This window comes from Castor canadensis, chromosome 1, assembly GCF_047511655.1.
Source record: "Castor canadensis chromosome 1, mCasCan1.hap1v2, whole genome shotgun sequence".
In the NCBI taxonomy this organism is placed as follows: Eukaryota; Metazoa; Chordata; class Mammalia; order Rodentia; family Castoridae; genus Castor; species Castor canadensis.
Genome location: NC_133386.1, coordinates 139,543,133 through 139,563,289, shown reverse-complemented (window position 1 = coordinate 139,563,289; position 20,157 = coordinate 139,543,133). Strand labels below are relative to the sequence as shown.

General features: G+C 48.3%; 1 protein-coding gene across 2 annotated transcripts in view; it reads right to left on the bottom strand.

Annotated features, from left to right (window-relative positions):
- Clpb (ClpB family mitochondrial disaggregase) overlaps positions 1 to 20,157 on the bottom strand; it is a 138,873-nt gene that overhangs the window by 4,598 nt on the left and 114,118 nt on the right. Inside the window, exons 8-16 of one of the 2 annotated variants that reach the window (XM_074083827.1) lie at positions 16,619 to 16,696; positions 15,217 to 15,272; positions 10,478 to 10,522; positions 9,963 to 10,124; positions 4,243 to 4,399; positions 3,474 to 3,547; positions 3,241 to 3,360; positions 2,939 to 3,043; positions 2,308 to 2,538 (exon numbers count right to left, since the gene is read on the bottom strand). In XM_074083827.1, the coding sequence (XP_073939928.1) occupies positions 2,308 to 2,538; positions 2,939 to 3,043; positions 3,241 to 3,360; positions 3,474 to 3,547; positions 4,243 to 4,399; positions 9,963 to 10,124; positions 10,478 to 10,522; positions 15,217 to 15,272; positions 16,619 to 16,696 (1,028 nt within the window). Of the gene's footprint in view, positions 1 to 2,228; positions 2,539 to 2,938; positions 3,044 to 3,240; positions 3,361 to 3,473; positions 3,548 to 4,242; positions 4,400 to 9,962; positions 10,125 to 10,477; positions 10,523 to 15,216; positions 15,273 to 16,618; positions 16,697 to 20,157 lie in introns of those variants that run through there. The other variant, XM_020174021.2, reaches the window with a different exon arrangement.

Genomic DNA, 20,157 nt, shown 5'->3' with positions numbered 1-20,157 from the left:
AGGACATGCTCAAAAAACAATGGAAGCAATGTTAAAACAACACTGAAACAACTTGAGAGACTTCCCAGTAACCAATGTGGGCAAATTTGAGCAATGAAATAAACTCAGTATTAGATTACATCCTACAGAATAAAATCAGTATGCTTGTTCACACTGATATAAATTACTGAGTAAATAAATGAGGGAAAAAGGTTCTTCTGTATAGAATACTAATTAATAAATACAGATGAATAAGGAACAAAAAAGCCATCATCAGGTAAACTCAATGTTAATACTTGCAAACAAGAACTAAGATAAATACAAACTCTGTAGGTACAATTCTAAGGATAAACAAGACACTTAAATAGCTTTAAGATGGGGGGCATGGCTCAAATGGTACCCCCACAAGCAAAGGAGCAAAAACAAAACAAAAACAAACAGTATCTCCCTGGATTTTTATTAATTTCAAGAGAAAAATATGTAGTTTTCTTGTTGTTGTTAGAGCTGGGGATCAAACCCAGGCCCTCACACATGCTAGGCAAGCATTCTACCACTGAGTTTCGCCCCTAGCCTGAAAATTCACAATTTTACAGTGGAGAGACCTAGCATAGTCACAGTTAACAGACCCGCAGTGGGCGGTGTAAAGGGCATGTCATTGCTTCTGTGATCATCTAACCAAGAATGCAGGTCTTCCACGTGATCAGTGGAAACATATAAACCCTGAATGAGGGCCACTACAAAACTGGCTTGGACTCTTTAGAAATATCAAGGTTATGAAAGACAAAGGAGGATAGAGGAATTGTCTCAGGCTGACAGACAAGAAACATGACAACACAAAGCAGTGTGTGAAGTCCTGGTTCAAATCCTGGACCAGAAAATTGACATAAAGGGAAAACTGGCAAAATTCAAATATCTGCCTATCAGTAGCACTGTAGCAATGTTAATTTCCTGGTTTTGATAATTACAATATGATTTTATGCAATGTTAACATTAGGAGAAGATGAAAGGTATATTAGGACAATTTTTTATGTCTAAAATTATTCCAACACAAAAATCAAGTAGCAACAACAGAATAGCACTCCCTGAGGTAGGAGCAGCACCCTGGCTCTGAGGGGCTAGGTGGCGATTGCTGGAGCATGTACTGGAGTCAGTGCCCTGCCTTCTGGCTGCCTCATACCATGCTGTTATGACATTCTTCCATTGCCCAAGGCACTGATTCCTGCCCATTCTCTGCTTCCTGAAAGATTAGCTCACATCACAGGAAGGTTCCACTGAGGCCCTGCAGGGGGCGGTGGATGGAGTGGTTACCAGTGCCCAAGGATGCACTGGGTCTTACGGTGTGTTCCTCAGCTGGGGCTGAACCACAGTTGGTCTGTGGCATACCCGCCACATAGGACATGATGACAAACCTGCTGCTTAGTGGCTAATATGCAGGTTGGGTAAACTGCTTGTTTATTCCAGGGTCACTTAGCTGGCACAGCAGTTACAGACAGGGCTGAGGCAGGCTTCGTGGCCACCTGCATTGAGCCTGACCCGTTGACATCTATGCTTACAGCTTCCCAACATGCTATGTCTCCTGAAGGAGCCTCTCAGAGCTGACAGAGCTTGCTTGGTTATCTGGGATTGCTGTCCAGTCCTGAGCAGAGTAGGTTAATGAACCAGTGAGGTCCCTAGGTATCCTATGCTGGCCTAGTCTCAGGGCCAGAGAAACACAGTCTGGCTTGACCTCATGGTGGGGAAGAGCAGTGCATGATATGGCAGTAGAAAGGGACAGTTCTATGGGGTCTTTGCCTTAGCATTTTAGGGGATGGGAGAGGTAGCTATAAACTAAATAGCAGAACCATCATTTCTGCCATTCTACACTCTTTCTCTACTCCCATGGAGACATCTTGGAGACTAAGGTGCATGAGTACCAGCAGAGGATGGAGCATCATGGCCTGATCTGACTTCTTTCAGCTAGATATTTGTAGCTGCCATACTTCTGAACTTCTGGGAACACAATAAAGTTCCAGTGGCTATAGGGAATGGGGAACATGCTGAAGGATAGAGATCAGGGACCTCTCTGTTCGTCTTGGAAGGGTAGAGAGGCAGCTCCTCTCCTGGAGACTGTCTAACAGACTGTGGGCCCACAACCAAGAGGGCAGGGCAGAGCAGGATTCCCACTTCAGGCCTGGGCTGTGGAGGGTCTTCCAGGGGCTGTGAGGAGGGCAGCAGGCCTTAGGGAGAGGCACAAGGCAAAGGGAGGTCAGTTGCCATGCTATAGCGAGGGGCCTTTATTGGATGTTCAGGGCACATACAGGCAGGTGGATGCTAGATGGTGTAGCACACCTTCTCGGGGTGGAGTGGTGCCTGGATGTCCAGCTTGTGGGTCTTGCTGTCCTTATCAATGATCTCCAGCCGCAGTGTGGGTAGACGCTTCTCAGCCTGGGGTGAGGGCAGTTCAGGGCTCTTGAGCAGCTGCTTGTCTGAGTCCTCCACAGTGATACGCAGGGTACAGCCCCCCGGCAGCAGGTCCTGCTCATAGGCTGCTGCCAGCTGGTTTACCACACGGCGCTCTACCTGTAGGTGGTGGAAGGAGATATGGTCAGCACTGGGTTGGCCTGCACCCAGCCTGTGGCCTGAGTCTGGAGTCAGCCTTTGTCACTTACTACTTGGGCAAATCAGAGACCTTTTCTGAGCTTAGTTTTCTGATCTGCAAAGTGGGGTTAATGGCACCTAGCTTGCAGGATTGTGCTAAAGGCTCCATAATATCAGTTTCTGAAACTTCCAACCTAGTTCTCCATTCATATTTGGTTACCCTCCAGACAGTGAGTTTAGGTTCTGAAGGGGCCTCTGCTCTGTGGACAATTCCAGCAACCAAATTATAGGGAGACAGGCTGCGAACCCAGGAATTGGGTCTGGGGGGCACCAGGGAGGGAGGTGTGGAGGTACCTCACTTCTCTCAGGCTCCTGTGCTCACCTCATGCTTGATGGAGCGGGCACCATAGTGCACATTGTAGCCATCAACCAACACATCTGCCACCTCGCGGTCCCACAGCAATGTGATGTTGTGCCTCTGCTTGGCCTGATAAGGGTCAGAGAGAAGCCTGTCAGCATGGGTGCTTCCTAGCCCCTCACAATGGCCTGAGGCCTGTAAGAGACTGTGCCCCTGGGGGCACTGGCCCCACCCCACACAACAGTGGTCCACCTTTAGGGGGAGAGGTTGTTTGCAATCCAGAGTTCCAGCTTTCCTGTCCACATCCACAGGCAGTCCCCTCTTACCCTCTTGGCCCAGAAGTTCAGTTCCTTGTTGACTAGCTGGATGAGCTCCGAGTGGCAGAAGGGGAGGAAGTAGACGATCTCATTGATCCGCCCCAGAAACTCATCCCTCCGAAAGTGAGCCTGCAGGCCAGATTATGGGTGGGGTGAGCTCAATGACTGGGGTAAGGGAGCAAGGAAACTTCTGGGCCCCAGTGGGGAAGACAGGGGCAAAAGTCCTGCCAAGAAAGACTTACTTTCAGGATGGGGCGGATCACATTCTCCTTAAAGTTCTTCGAGATGGTGATCTTGTCACTAATCTGGACGTCCCCTGTGGAAACAGAATCATAAACTGCTTATTTCTCACATGTAGAGCGCTCTGGGCTGTGCCTGCTCCTTGACCTTGCCCATGGAAAGAGATCTGGTCCTGTTGGTGTGATCTTCATTTAACCAGGTACTTTCTGAGACCCTTCCAGCTCTCCTGTGCCACAAGCCTGGGGTACCTCAGGCAGGAGTTGCGGGTAATAGGGATAAGAGTCAGGATTAGGACCTGAACTCTGACTAGTAGCAAAAAGGCTGCTGGGTTTATCCTGAGAAGAAAGGTGGCAGACACAGCCTCCCACCTGATACGTTCTCCAGAACCCAGCCCTGGCTCAAAACGGCTGTGTCTAGCCAGACGCTGATGGCTCATGCCTGTAATTGTAGCTATTCAGGAGACAGAGATCAGGAGGATTGCAGTTCAAAACCAGACTGAGCAAATAGTTCACAAGACCCTATCTCAGGGGGAAAAAAAAAGGCTGTGTCCATTTCTGTCTAGTCTCTGACTTGCTGTTCTCTCACAGTCTCTATCTGTTGACCGTGCATCTGTCTAGTCCCCTGAGACCTGGATGGCTCTGTCCCCTCCACTCTCTGGTATGGTGCCTGGTGTTTGCTCTAGGACTTCACCTGAGTCCAGGACCCCAATCGAATCCCGGCCTCCCTGGTAAACAGACAATTTGCCCACACAGCTCAGGCCACACACCATACCAAGGTTTTCAGCAATACGGTTACGGCTCATCTCCAAAGCTTCCTGCCTCAGCTGTAGTGCATGCTGTGCGATCTCCTCGCTGGCCACATTGGAGGTCATGATGAAGATAGCATCCTTGCAGTTGATGGTCTTCCCCTTCCCGTCTGTCAGCCGGCCCTGGCATGGATCGGGATGGTGCGGTAAGAGAGCTGTGACTTGGATAGGCTTCAGCAATCTCAATATGCACCTCTTCCAGGAAGCCTCCCCAGAACCCTTATTCTGTGCTCCTGCCCCCGCTGGGCTCTCTGGGTGTAGGAGTCATACCCTGGCTGTAACAGCTCCACTGACTGAGGCCTCTGGGTGAGAAGGCACCTGTTTTGGTACCTCAGGGCACCCAACTATCCCTGGTGTCCTGTGGTCAGTCTGATTCCTCACCCAACACACTGTCTTGGAAATCCACTCTGGGTTGGGGCACTGGGGACTCACTGAGCCTTCATCACAGTCCTAGTCTAGAGGGGCAGTGAGACCCAAGAAAAAAGCAATGCTGACGATGATGAAGGGAACCTGGGTTGCTGTAGGAGTTCAGGGGAAGGTATCTTAGAGGGTGACTGTGAGGACTGTTGGTGTGGTCATATCAGTGAAAGAGCTTCAGGAAGCATGCTGTACAAATAAATGGTCAGAGCTGTTATCACTGTGGGAGATGATACATAAGTTGAAACATGTAATCCCTAGGGAACCATCTTCCATCCTGACAGAGAGGGATGGAAAATCAGGTTCTTTCTTTAACCGCCTTGGGAAGTTGCCTTGGAATGCTTACCTCTTTCGAGATATAACATAGAAGACATCTGTACTGGAGACAGGTGCACCAAGGAAAGAGAAAAGGAGGGTTGAAGGCGTGATTCAGATGGTACAGTGCCTGCCCAATAAGTGAAAGGTCCTGAGTTCAAACCTCAGTGCTTGTCAGGACAGGATTGGGCACAGAAGAAGTGTTCAACACCAGCTTGCTGAATGCAAGGTTGTGAATCCTCACAAACTCTCTCAGAGGTAGGGGCAGTTATAACCTTACAAAGAAACTGAGGCTGGAGAAGTTAACAAGTCTCATAGCTAGAATACAGGACAGCAGAGACTCAAACCGTCTGACCACCTTTGTTCCTCACTGAAGCAACTGGGATGGATGTGAGATTTGTCTGGGGTTTCCTGGGATGTGGACAAAGCTGAAGAACAGTGCTCAGGGAATAGATCACTGAGAGACCGTTGGTTCCTGCCTGAGCCAGCAGTGCTGGGCCCTGCCCTAGCCTCAGCCACAGCCTGTTCAAACTTGCCCCTTCCCTGCAGGTGTGGGATTGACTTAGAGTCAGTCCTTGTGTCTACAGTCCATGCACCAGCAGGCCCAGTTCTGCCCGGAGAGACAAAGGGGGAAGGAGGGAGAGCGGCTAAGCACCTGTGAGTGCTGGGCGTGCTTTGCAGCCCTGCCTTACTGGAGCCCTCACTCAGCCCAGGCCTCTGAGAACGTTTTAGTTCCAAAAGGGATCTATTCTAAAGGGTGTAGTGCACCAGGTCCTGGAGCTGGTCACTCTGCTGTTCCTGCTTTGGGGTGGGAAGAGGGAGGCAGGGGTGCAAGTGGATGTCCTTGAGCTTTTGCCCCCAGCTCTTCAATCTCACCACTTAGGGTACTAACACACATCAGAACCCACTGAGGGCAGGTGGAGCTTGGGGTCAGGTCTGGGTGCCTGTGTGACATGCCCAAGCACAAGGACATGGCACGGTGTCTGCTCCATACTGGCCTCACAGAGCTCATCCCCAAGGACTGAGTTCACATGCTGCCGTCCTGGCCACAGCAATAACCCAGCAGCAATTTCATTCCAAGAGATCAAAGCTCTGCTTATAACTGGGCCTGAGGATGGGTCCCAGGTGGGTGAGGGGAGCAGGTGCAGGGTGTGACTGACCCACAGGGTGACTTCCAGTGATCATGCCTCTTTCTCCTCAGTTTCCTTGGCAATTAAGATGTGTCCCAAAGTGGGAGGTGTCCCCTGTCACTTACCAGCAAGCAACCTGAGAGTACACATCCTGGGTGGGGCTCGAATGCTCACCACAGGGTTACAGGCTGCTTTCCCACTGTTTCCTGTATGAATTCTTGAAGGCAAGAGGAGAGAGTGGGCTCCCTGCGAGTCAGTATCTTCCTGGGACCTCTGCCCTGGGCTGTAGACTCTGGAGTCACTTGGAAGTGACCCAGTACAAGTCCTGCATGGGGTTTTGATGAGAGCAACAGGGTTCTTGCTTTTCTGGGTCCATACTTGGGAGAACTGGGTTGGGTGGGCTCTGGGACTTCCCTTATACCTCCAGGCTGGATTAAGTGCCCTTACAACTGCTGCACTTGTAGCACCCACCTCAGCAGACTGAACTGTGTTTTAGCTGCCTGTCTGTCCTACTCATGATAAAACCCAGGCAGGAACTGGTTTTGTCTGTGTCCCCTCTACCCTGCACAGTGCCTCATGAATAAGCAAATAAGCTGAGTTCTCTGGGTTTGCCTTCTGCCTCTGTAGTAAATCCCTCTTTGAACCTGCCCTAGTCGGTGCCAAGGCTCTGTGTTTAGCCTTCACTACTTCTTTGCACACTGAACTCTCCCTAGGCAAGAGATCATATCCATTACTGTGGCTTCTGTCAGCATCTCTGTGCTTCAGGAGTCCTGAACTGTTACTTTCAGTCAGATATTTTCTAAGCAGCAGACCCAAGAAATTGATGACAGGTCTTTTGGACATCTCCACTGGGGACTTTCAGCAATCTCAAACTTCAGTGCCTCCTCACTTTCCTCGCCAATGGGTTGTCTGCTGCTCAGCTCCCATGCTCCCTGCCTCAGATGATGGCCACAGCAGCCAGCTGGTCACTCAGGCCAGAAACTGGGCCACTTGTCATGTCTGGCTCCTCTCTCTCACCAGCAACCTTCTAAGAGTTCTCTACAGTGCACAGACCCTGCTTTACATGAGGCCTCTCCAGCTGGAGATTTTTCAGTCATCTCACTGGACTCTTTTCCCTTCTAGACCCTTCTCTATATAGCTGCTTACAGGATCTCTGTAAAGTGAAAACTGTCCCTTTCTTCCTTGCTTGGTCTTTCAAATGCTCCTCACTATGAGCTGGATAAATTTGCACTCCTTTGCCCATTTTTCTTTCTTTCTTTTTGGTGTGGCACTGGAGGTGCAGCCCAGGAACCAGAGCATGCTAAGCTAGCGCTCTCCTGCTGAGCCACCTTGCTCCCCCACTCTGCTCCCATATTCCTCCTGGAGCTGAGCCGCACTGAGCAGCTGCAGTGCCCCTCGGCTTTGGCTTGTCAGGTTTCTATTGCGGGTCCTTCTCCACTGGTTCACCTGGTGATGAACATTCATCCTCTGAAGGTCTGCTGCAGTACTACTGGGCTAAGTTAACAGAGCATTCTGCCTGACTTTTTGGGTCTGGGAATGGCTGGAATGTACCAGCCAAGGGTCTGTTCTCTTTTTTTTTTGGTAGAACTGGGGTTTCGACTCAGGGCTTTACACTTGCAAAGCAGGTGGTCTACTGCTTGAGCCATACCTCCAGTCCATTTTGTGCTGGTTCTTTTGGAGATGGGGGTCTCACAAACTATTTGCCTAGGCTGGCCTCAAACTGTGATCCTCCTGGTCTCGGTCTCCGAAGTAGCTAAGATTACAGCTGTGAGCCGCTGGTGCCCAGCTCAAGGCCCTGTTTTTAAGGAGCATGTACACATAAATCTGGCTAAGTAAATACAGATGGCAGCTTTGATCAATGAAAGCTAGTAGGCTAGGTGGGGTGCTGCTGGAAGGAGTTATCAGCTCCCTAAAAGGTTGTCAGTGGAATGCAGGTGGACTGAGTTACACAGGGGCTTCTAGACGGGAAGGGTGTCAGCAACTGCTTTCCCTCTCTCGGGACCAAAGATGCCATCAGAAGTACCCACTCAAAAAAAGAAAAAAAAGAAGTAACCACTCAGGGGGGCCAGAGGCCAAACAGTCTGTCAGACCGACCTCCCTGAGCTGGGTGCATTCTGTGTGTCCTTGCAGTCTCTGGCCTCTCTCTTTTGGTCCTAGCTGAATGGCAGTCATTTAAGCTGCAGGCTCTGGAGTGGAACCCTGGTTTAAATCCTTAATTATCCCTTCCCAGCTGTGTGGCCTCAGACCAATTACTCACTCTTGCTTAACTTTAGTGTCCACATCTGTTAGGTGGACCTTCATTCAGAGGGTTGTTGGGAGGACTGGATGAGTTGACACATACATTTCATAGAACTTGTGGGCATATAAAGTACAAAAACACAAGCTACTACCATACCTCCTTTTTATCTGCCTCCTAAGCAGAAGCTCAGAGGGCAAGGTTGGGTGTGTTCCACAACTGTGTACCTGAATCCCACCAACAGGCCAGAACAGAGTGGGAGGCTTGGAGTATGTGTATAACTGAATGTGTGAGCTCTGAAGGACTTGCCAGCAAACCCCAGCTGGGAGGATGGCAACACACCTGGGGCAGGGGCAAGGTTGCCCCAGCTAGTGGGGTGGTCTGGATCTTTCTAGCTTGGTCTGAGGAGTCCCTCTCTGAGCTTAATGTGATATGTGAAGTAAAACACCTTCCCATTTTCCTAGTGCCTGGTGCAGACTAGTGTGGCCCCTGTTGGGGAGGACAAGGCCTCATCCCTGGTTCAGTCACTGCTCCTTATGTTCTCCTAGCAGGGCAGGGCTCCTGGAAGGCAGAAGTCATCCTTTCACATGACCATGAACAACCGCAACCCTGGCTCAAGGTAAGGAGGTACAGAGGGGCAGACTGGGGCTCTGGGGTCAGACATATCTTCAGTCCAATCTTGGTTTTTTATACAGTAGCTTTGCAGCCTGGGATATGTCATTTATAACCTCTGTGAACCTTTTTCTTCCTCTATAAAAAATGAGATAATCTCTACCTTGCTTGGTTATTGTGAAGGTTAGAGATAATGCCTTACGTCTTTTCTTTCTTTCTTTGGCGGTACTGGGGTTTGAACTCAGGGCCTCAGACTTGCTAGGCAGGTGCTTTACTGCTTGAGCCACCACCAGCCCACCTGTTAAGTCTTTAGCAGAGGTCTAGCATGTAGAATGTACTGCATAAAAGTTAGTTTTTCTATTTAGAACTCTCCTCAATAAAGGGAGGAACTAACTGTCCAGTCTGTAAGAAACCTGGCGCTTCTCAGTGAAGAAGCGCCACCATGAGCCACCATAACATATCTTATCAGCAGTAAGACTGTTAACGTTTTAAAGAACCAGTAGAGACATAGTCTGCTATACAGAGAGAAACAAGGGCTGCTGAAGCCACAATGTTTCTTGGAGCTTATATGACCTGGCTTCCTTGCTTGACGCGAGGTCCCTAATGCCTAGAGATGGGCAGTGACTTACCAAGGCCAGAGAGTCAGTCAGGAACAGAGCTGGAGCAAAAAGTTCAGCCCTCTAAGCCTCCGCCCTTGCCATGGCATATTTGCTCCTCCATCTCTCTAGAAGGAAGCTTGGGCAGCCATGAAATGTTGGCTCTTGGGTGATGCTTGTCTTCCCGAGTCCCCTAATAGGGCCCTGCCCAGACAGGAGGCCATGCCACCTCTGCCATCTTCAAGTAACTCAGCATATGCATGGGGGAGCAGCAAACAGGGGAATGATCAGACAGCCTCTGGGCCCTGGGTCCTTGCTGTTCAGAGCCCCTGATAATGCCAGGTGTCCTCCACTCCATCCTGGCCCAGTCTGGCTTTTACCTCATCAAACAGCTGCAGCATGATGGTGAGCACATCTGGATGGGCCTTGTCCACCTCATCAAAGAGCACCACAGCATTGGGGCACTGCTTCAACTTCTTGGTCAGCTGGCCACCCTCCTCGTGACCAATGTAGCCTGGTGGGGACCCAATAAACTTGGCCACCTGGTAGAAAGAAGGAAATATGCTAAGGTCTTTCTATGCTTCAATCTGCAGTATGGGCCCAGTATGGGAAGACAGCTTTATACACTATTAAGACTGCCTGTCTCAACAGGACAGTTTACCACTCCCCTGGAGTGGTAAGAATTTTGCCATTTCTTCATGGGAGGGCTCCTTCAGAGCAAATCCTATGCAAAACACACCAGTGACCATGTTACTCACATGTACCTCCAAGGGCAAATCCCAGGTCTAATGAAATTATTGGAAGCCCAAAGCCCCAAGTGACAAGTCCATACAGAATACCAAAGCAGGTATGTTGACAGGCTTTCCAAAGTGCACTTCCCTGAGGACTCTCTTACCTCATGTCGCTCTTGGAACTCAGACATGTCCAACCGGATGAAGCCCTGTGTGCAAACAAGCAGATGGCAAGTCTGTGAGGAGGGGGGAAGATAGGGAAAAGGCACAGGAAAGGGCGCCTCAACTACCCCTGGGTCCTCAGTCCACACCAGTCCAAGACACATGTCATATCCTCATGATATGATTTTTCTGGTCCTTGCCTCCTTTTCTGCACACTCATCCCTACTCAGTTCCCTCATTCTCCACCTTATAAGGCCACTCATGTCCCTACCTTTCTAATTCAGATTCAAGATGTCCTTTCCTTTACGCAGGCTTTTACTGGTCTGATTACCACACTGTCTGTCATTCCACATTTTTGGAGGACAAACTGTGTGTGCTGGATGAGTTATAACAGTGAACAAATCTTAGTCCCTGTCATTGAGCATCCTACCTCACGGGACAGACAGGCATGGACAAAGTCAGCACCACTAGTATGGATGGTTGTGATGGGCTCCACGGTGCCTCTCAACTTTGCAAGCCTGTGTGGGGTTTGGTTTTGGTTTACTTTAAAAAAAAATAGTTTCTTCATTTCACTTAATATTTAATTAATATCTCTCTATCTCTGGGCTTTGAGATGGTCCCCAAGGAAGTGGCTCTTTGGGGAGTGGGACATAGTTAGCCCCAGAAGAAGAGAGGACCTTGTAGCATGTTGAAGAGTTTACACAGGGAGGGTGCCTCTTCCTAGTCATGGAGAGCTAACCCGATTTGGGGCACTAGGAGGGCATTCACAGGTACCATGGCTGGGTTCCCCTCCTACTGGTATGTGCTTCCATCCAAGAGACAGACCTCAGTGAATCCTGAGAGCTCTGGGTGACATGTCACCAAGACCCTCAGAGGGAGGCACCAATGTCTAAACCCAGGGCTGTATTCTACCTCGGTCAGTGCTCAAGAAAGGCACTCAGTGATGTACTTTCAATTCTTTGTCCCTTCACTCTTATCCTGAGGTTCAGCCAGGTAGGAAGAGCCTGGGCTGGCAATTCTGCCACTGCAGTTTTGCCCATGCTGCCTACTCCTTTTGAGCCATGATTTCTTCCTGTGCAACACAAGGCTCTTGGCTGCACTCCCTGGCTTACTAGGGGCCTGAGAGAGACTTACCCAAGGGGTGGGAAAAGTCTTGAGAGACTTTTAAGGCTACGTGGGGGTAGGCACGGCTCTCAGAACAGAGGGTATGAGCCAGCATTTCCAGTGGGTCTCTCCCACAGCTCAGCAATGGGACACCCAGACCTCCAGAAGAGTGAGGATGGTCAAACGAAAGCTCGGAGAGCTGTCCAGAGGAGCAATGGGCTTGAAGTCAGAGGCACATCTCTGACAGATAATAGATGACATTCACTGGTGCTTACTATGTGGCTGGCCATTTTCTAAGCAAGCTATCAAGGGTCTAGCACATGTACAAGTCTGTGAAGTAAGTACTGTTATCATCCCCATTACGGATGAGGAAATCAAGTCACAGATTAAAGTAACTTGCTCAAAGTCATGCAGGCTTGGCTGTCTGGCTCCATGTCTGTGCTCTTAGCCATATGCTCTACTGTCTCCTATTTTCCCCTCTGCCAACCAGTTGGGTTCCTGGAGGTCTTCACTGGAAGATTCTGAGGTCATGATATTGAAAGCATACACTCTAGTGCTTGCTTATGCCAAGTGACCTGGCTTCTCACCCTATTTCTTCTAATGATTTGCTATGTAACTTTGGAAGTCTTTTAGGCTTAGTTTTCTTGGCTGGAATCATTTCAGTTTCAATGATCTCAGCTTGGGCTTATCTATAAAGTTAGGCAGCATTATAATGACTTCTAACATGTATCGAATGCTTATTATGTGCCAAGAATTGTGCTTAACATTTTATATCTTTATCTCATTTAACCTTCACAACAACCCAATGTATCGACAGGCAACATTACTGAACCTATTTTACAAATGAGAAAACAGATATAAACAGAGGTTCTGGCCAATTCCACATAGTAGGAGAGAGTTGGGAGTTGAACCCAGTTGTCTTAACCTGACATCAAACTCCCTCTGTAACTGCAAGTCTTTTGGGCTCAACCACCTTACCTCATGATGACAACACAAAATAACATTAAGGTTCTGTTTTTAAAGGACTATTAACTCTAGTTACGAAAGTTAACGAAGCTGCTTAATTTGGCAGAAACAGTACAGAGACTAAGAGGAAAAAAAATATAAGAAGGAAAAAAAATATAAGAGGAAAAAAATGTAAGAAGGTCTGATAAAAAAAATTGTATAAATGTGAAAAGAATGCCTTGTGAGGTAGCAAGGTCCACAGGTCTTAGTGCCTTTTTATAGATGAGGAAACTAAGGATCAGAGCCAGAACTAGAATTCAAGTCACTGAACTCACAGGCCAGTGCTTCTTTCATTTCATGAGCACTAGGGAGGCAAAGGAAAGGGAGGACTGTGAACCTGACACTTTCTGCACACCCCTGCTTGGGTCCTGGAAGTATTAGGTACACTGGTCAGACAGCTTTCAGTCCAGAATACTCTCACACTGTGAGACAATGTGAGAAAATGGTCTGTTAACCATATCCTGCAGTGAGCTGGCCCAGAGGGCTTATACTGGTAGAAACTTTATAGAAGAATCACCCATAATTTAAAAATAAAACAGAATTTTTTGAGGCTTGTCATGCCTTTCATCTCCCTATGTCAAACAGGGACAAACTGACAAGTTTACAACCTAGTCTCCTAAAGCATCTGAGAACAAAATGGTACTGAGAAAGAAATTGAGAACTGAATTCTAGTTTTACTTCCTCTCCTAACAAGTGATCTTGGACAAGCCTCTTGATGCTGTAGACCTCAATTTCCTCATCTGAAAAGTGGGTCTAAGTTAGCATCTGTGCTATGTTCCTCATAGGATCAAATAATAGTAGTAGGTGGGCACTGTTGTGGAGAGTGTGAAGTGATGAATATGCCACAAGTCAAGGGAGGTGGCATTCACTGTATGCTAGTGCCTGAGTGAGCTGTGACTCACATTATCTCCTGATGCTCACCACAACCGCAGACACAGGATAGCAACTTTACCCTGAGGCAAGAGAGCTGACATTTCAGGGGAAGGTGACTGCCTAGGGCCAGGAGAAAGCAGAACAGGAGCTTAAGGCAAGAAATGGCTGGCCTCAGAACTTTGTCCATCACAGTCCACTGCCTCCAACAGTGGGCGTGGGGGGTGCTGGTGCTACTTCTTCCTGGGCAAGGCATGTACTGAAGGATGCCATCATTCTGCCTGTGGAACACCCTGTATTGGGGAAAGTCTATCTCCCACTTAGATGTACCAACTAAAAATTACTTGCATCGTCAGTCTTTTAATAAGCCCCTTTTTCTTTCCACACCAGCAAGTCAGCAGATACTTTCCTTCAACTTCCACTGTGGATGAAGACATATTAAGACAGCTTGGATAAGGAGGTTATAATTTGTAATTAAATATTAACCTTTCTGACAGTATTAAAATTAAACCACTCCAAATTCTTCATCCCTAATCAGGTGGTTCCTGCCTGTAACTGCATCTTCCCTAATAGTCTCGTTAGTTTATGGCCCTTTCCAGAGTGCTAATTGTTTCAATCGCTGCCAACCTGATGAATTGTCTTACAACGCTATTTCAGTTGCAGCACATTTGCAAGCCATGTGCTGTCTCCTGCCTGCCTGCTTGTCTAGTGGGTCGGTTCTGGGTTTGGCTGAGGCAGAGCACAATGCTACTGGCAGAGCCCAGGAGGCTAGAGAGGTTTCTTGCAGGTTCTTAAGCAGAAGAGGGTCAGGAGACAAAGCCTGAGCTTTCATGTTCCTGTGGCTGCCAGGCTTTCTACTAGGTGGCAAGGAAACAGGGAGGCCACAAGTGAAGAGGAGGCCAGCATTCTGGGCCACTTGGCAGGCACAGGCCTAAGCAACTCCGCATTGCCTCAGTGAGGGAGGCTTTCCACAGAAACTAGGCAAGCACACTGAGGGTCTCAGACAACATCCAGCAGTAGGGACTTCAGCTTAATGGTGGGAAGACTGGTAGGAGGGTATCTAGCTTTGGATGAAATGTTTCATGTTCTCTCCAAGGATTGCTCTCTCTAAAGCATTTCCTGCCAGCCTAGTGAGTCAAATTGAGAGGGCCTTGAAAAGCTCAAACTGGGGATGGGGTGGCCCTTTCCTGGGAGAATCTAGGGCTCTTAGCCATCTGAAGGAGCACATAAGCAGCCCAAGCTGAAGGCACAAGAAACCAGGTTTAAAAGCTCATGCAGGATGCAGAGCAGCAACAGGCAATAGCCCATTTCTATTTGTTTTCTCTGACAGCCCCCAAGGCTCCCTGTACCACAGCCCTGCCTACCCTGGAAACCTACATAGCCTGAGCCCCTGGGAAGGAAAGCCTCAGTAAATGCTGCGTTAGCAGTTAGTGCGTCCATCATGATGCCTGGCCTTGGATGGGTCTTCCACATTGTTGTGTGGATGAATTTCACTAGGCTCTCCCAAGAGCTCCAAGAGTCAGGCAGGCCAAGGATGATTATTCCTACTTCACACAGAGGAAGGAACTGAGGCCCAAAAAGGTTGGATAACTTACCAAATTCCTGGAGCAACTACTGGCAAGAGCTGAGGCCTGCTTTCTAGGTTAGGGCCCATCCTTTTGATTGGCTACTGCTAGATTCAGAGAGCCTGAGATTCTGGGGCCAGCACGAGAAGCAAGGCTCCCTTCATGGTTGGAAAACAGGTGTCAATCCTAGTTCTTACCTTTTTGGCATCTTTGTGCATGTACTTGGCTGTCTGCTTTGCCAGCTCTGTTTTTCCTGGTAAGAAAGAAGGGAGAGCAATTGGGTTAGGACCAGATGGTTGTTTGCTGGAGTGAAAGAACAAATGCAGGGACACTAGAAAGCATGTGTTTTATGGATGGAAATGCCAAACTCCGAAACTCCCCCAGAGTCACCTAGGGTGAAAAGGGTGGGGCCAGAATCAAAGTAGACACTACATCTTCATTTTTCTGTGATGGGACTGAGGCCTTGTCTCTGTAGCAGCATGCTAAGGGTGAGGCTGACTTGACTCAAATCATACTTTTAAGCACAAACCTCCCTTCTTCTAGGAATGCTCTGACTTCCTGGCTCACTGCCTCACATCTTACCCACCATGGTCCTGCCATTAATCCAGGTCCTGGAACAACATGTCAAGTAGGGGCTGGGAGGGGGTGAAGAGTACCTTCCAGCAGGGTAGTGAACACCTGTAATCCCAGCACTTGGGAGGCAGAGGCAGGAGGATCATGAGTTTTAGATCAGCCTGGGCTACAAAGAGTTTGGGACAGCCTAGTCTATGTAGTGAGACCCTACATCAAAAATTAAATGAAGAGTAATTTCTACTGGCTTCACAGTCATTCTCTGTGATAAAAAGAATGACAATACTGAAGTGGTAGTTCTGAAGGGCCATTTGGAATGATGGTAAGGCCACTGGAAGTCACTGTGTGGTACATATAGTATCATGGTCAAGGGCTGGTACCCTACTGGGACCTGACATCTGAGGGTGAGTAGGTACATGAAGGTGTTGGGAGGGGAAGAGAAGGCAACTAAACCACCAAATACCCATCAAGACAATGGTGGGAGGTGAGGGTGGAGGAGAGGGGGTCTGTGAGGGTGGAAAGGAAGAGGCAAGAATACTTCAGAGAATGCAATCCAACTGACTAGAAAAATAACCAACCCATTTTACTGCAACGTGTTCTGCTGTGCACCTGGCACAGTGCTTGTCACTGGGGCTTTATTTAGCTTCCCAAAGCTAGGCTGTCTTGAATGTGGCTGGTGGGCTGGGAAGTGGGTATGTTTAATTGTCTTCAGAGGGGAGCCCTGGGGATGGGGCGCTTGAGGATTCAGAGCCCCTGGACCAGGGCTAACAGGTCCTGAGGTAAATTAGCCCTTACACCATAGCTTCTGGAGAGAGGGCATGACTCCAGCTGTCTATAACACAGCAGATGATTTAAAAATCCAGAGTCCTCTTTCTTGGTGGCTCTGTAACTTGGAGACAGTTGCTTCTGGACATGAGAGCTGAAGTAAAGGTGGGAGGTGACCCCTGACCTTTGGAGATGGGGCTGTCCTGCTTGGGCCAGGCACTCCCCCAGCTTTCCTTCCCTACTGGCTGATCTGTTCCCATTTACCTATTCCTGATGATCCCAGGAAGAGGAAGACCAGAGGGTGTTCTTCATCATACCAGCCATTCTCCTTCCTCCGGATCGCTATGGCCAAACACAACACAGGGGGACAGGGAGGGAGGCAGATAAATCAATGACACAAAAGGCAGGATAATTATCACTAAGTATACAATATGTTTTACTGCTCTGCGCCCACTCAAAGTCCTCACTACCATTAGGGCTGCCTAATCTGATTAGCTGGCAAGGCCCCTAGAGACACCTAATCAGGTTAGCATGGATTTGGAAAGCTGCCCAGAGCAGATTTCGGATAAAGTTTTCCAGGATGAGCACTCAGCGTTGCCAGGGAAACCGAAAGGCGGGTGGATGGTGAATGGAGGTGAAGGGGGTGGGAGATTGGTGAAGAAGAATCCAAGAGGAACTTTAGCTCTCACTGGTTATCCCTCTACTCACTATGCAAATGTGAGAAGGAGAAGTCCATGGCAGGTCTTGGGGTTCTGGGGTGCGAGCTCTGGACGCTTTCTCATTTGGGAAAATTCAAGTCTGGTCTGCTTTGTGGATTAGGAAGTGGAAACAGCGACATTCATTTTCTGGAAGCCAATCAAGTATAGTGTGCTTTGGGCACAGAAGGGGTAAGTCACTTGGTTAGCATCTCTGCTTAAACATGGCCTCAGTGTGGGTGGGGTGTGGGGAGTGAAACAGATCTGTACTAAGTTCCCTTGGGGCTCAACTTTGCTGAAGTAAGCCCTGACTGCTCTTGTGTAGAAGAATATATGAGAAATAAAGAAAAAAAAAAAAAAAGAAAGAAGAATATATGATCAAGGGCCATGCATTCAAGACAAGGAAACTAAGTGCTCAACTAAGGAATAGGAGAATCAAGCTCAGAAGCTTTGCTCAAGTGTAAGAGCAAGGAGTAGAGTGAGATTGTAGCTGGCAAATTCACCAACAAATGTATTTAGTCAAGATCCACACAAACACCTGATGGGAAGGTGTTATGCTGAACAGGAAACTGAGGCAAGAGATAAACAGACATGCGCAAGTCACAAAACTACCAGATGGTAGAGTTACTTCTTTCTCTAAACCTGCCTTCTTTTTAAAAATCACATATGACTGCTTTAGAAAGTGAGCATCAATTTGGGTTGCATTAATGGAAACGTGGCAGTCAGGAGCAGGAAGAGGACGGAGCACTGTGCAACATCAAGGTCTGTCTGCAGATGGAACTGCATGTCTGGTCCAGTCCCCTGAGTGTTAGGAGGAAATTAGCAAAGGGACATATGTCAGAGGACAAGGTCTGGAGGCTTAGTCAATGGAGAAAGAGATGACAGTCTCAGAGATGTGTCTGCCAGTCCTGAGGAGTCAAGCTCTTAAACGCTTTACTGTGGGGCTGCACTTCAAAGAAGCAGCTGCAGAGTCCAGGGAAGGCAGTGTAGAAGAGATGGGACTGATGATGAACATGGCAGCTGGACACAATTTACAAGCATGACAGAAGTGGAAGACAGGAATGAACAGGAGAAGTGGTGGGTGGGATCACGTTAAGAGATTCTGGACCACCTGTCTTAGTTTGGCCTCAGGCTTTCTATCTTTTTCACTTTAATGTTGCCACCTCTCTACCTCTGTAGAAACAGATGGAAACTGTGCAATCTCAAGGACATCACAGACACTTCTGTCTGTCCAGAAGATGCTCTCTGAGAATTCCCAAGGGTGCCTGGGAAAACATTCAGTCCAACCCCTCCTCTGGGCTAGGATCCAGAGCTTCTCTGGAAGGTGTGGCTATGAAAGGAACTTACTGACTTCACAGGTGCCTGACCACTGGGATGAAGTAAAAAAAAGTCCAAGCCTGGCTGAAGGGGTTTCTTGATAGAAACAGGGAGCTGAGGATGATCATATTTAGGGAAAGCAGAAGTACTAGGTTTTTAGGATACTGTGTGGTAACGTGTGTGTGTGTTGGAGTGAGGCTGAGAGGACACCTGAAGAAAGACACATTATTCCAAAAGTTGGCTAAATTAGGAATCTAGGTTGGGAAGAGGCTGAGCAAGAACCGGGTTCCGGCTTCATGGGACACCTTGTGAGACATAAGTACCTAGCATCACTTAGACAGGTGGCCCAGAACATACATGAGGTTCTGATCTTGGCTTTTCTTTCAGGGTAGTATCCTGACCCTTTGAGAGCTGCACATTGCTGTGCTGAGCAATGGAGAATGTGGAATTGAATTATGCCTGGGGCCATCTTTTCCCCCTTCTTTTCTAATGATGCACCTGGGAGAGAGCTCTTTATAATGCCAGGCAGACTCCACTGCACAGCTGTCCCTGGTCAATTCTTCCAGACCGAGGGCATGAGTCTGTGGTGGGTTTAATCTTGGCCCCTCATGAAACAGGCGAAATGCCAACCATTAAACAATTACAACTCTGGATATTTCTAATAATATCTGAAGAGAAAAACGGCCCACCAGATGGAGTCCGACAGAATGAAAAATGGAAGTAGCTAGGAAGGACTGGGGAAGGCGAGCTGCGGGGTGTGTGGCTGGCAGGGTGGATGAGGACCAAAACTGGGGAGCCTAGAGGGTCCTGTCAAGTTAGGGTAGAGGCTGGGATGGATGGAGACCTCAATAAGCCCACGTGCATGTGGCTATAAGTGCTGATGATCTCACTGTGGGTTAGCAAATATGCAACTTACTCTGCCAGCACTTTACACTCTATAAAGACTCTGTAGACTTAATTTCAATCAGCCTCATTATGAACAGAAGAGGCAAGTAGGGAAGGAAACTTGATTCCTAGTTTATAGATGAGAAGGTAGTACAAAGAAGTTAGGAAATCTGCTCAAGGTTTCACAGGAAAATAAATGAAGACCTGGGCTTTACCCCTACGCTGGCTGACTTGTGGGCTTACCCTGGTGCTCAGGAGCATAGGGAGAGGAGACAGGTCTGTCTTTCTGGCTCTCTACTGCACAGCATCTCCTCATATCCTTGCCTCACTTGGAAAACCTTCCCTCTGTAGTCTTTCAATCTGGCACACTCAGCCATTCAACACATGGCCTCAGGAGTCTGACCCCACTACTGATCTTGTGCTCCAGACGGTGTAAGGGTCCTCTTATGGGCAACTCAGCACACCCTTCCCTGCCTGGTCCCTGCTCTGCAGGCTCCTCTGCCTGCCATATGCTGTGCTACTGCTCACCTTGCTGTGTCCTGTCTCACCTGCAACAACTGTTTGTGATTAATACCACCCCAGCACATCTACCCATTAATTCAAGGTCTGTATTCTTCGGTACATGTTCATTTCCAAAGTGGTATTGGGGAGAGATTAGAAGTTACAGGGGCTAACCTCTGTCCTAACTCTGTCACTAGTTGACTGAGTAAAACACCTATTCCTTTACAGCCTCTTCATCTATAACATGGAAATAGGAACATATGCTGTGTCAGCCCTACATGAATAAGAAATGAGTTAATTGTTATGAAAGCATTTTGTAAGCTGCAAAGACTGGCATGACAGTAAAAGTAATGGAAGTCAAGTGGAAGCAATGGCAGCAGTCACTAGCTTTTTCTTTTCTTTTTG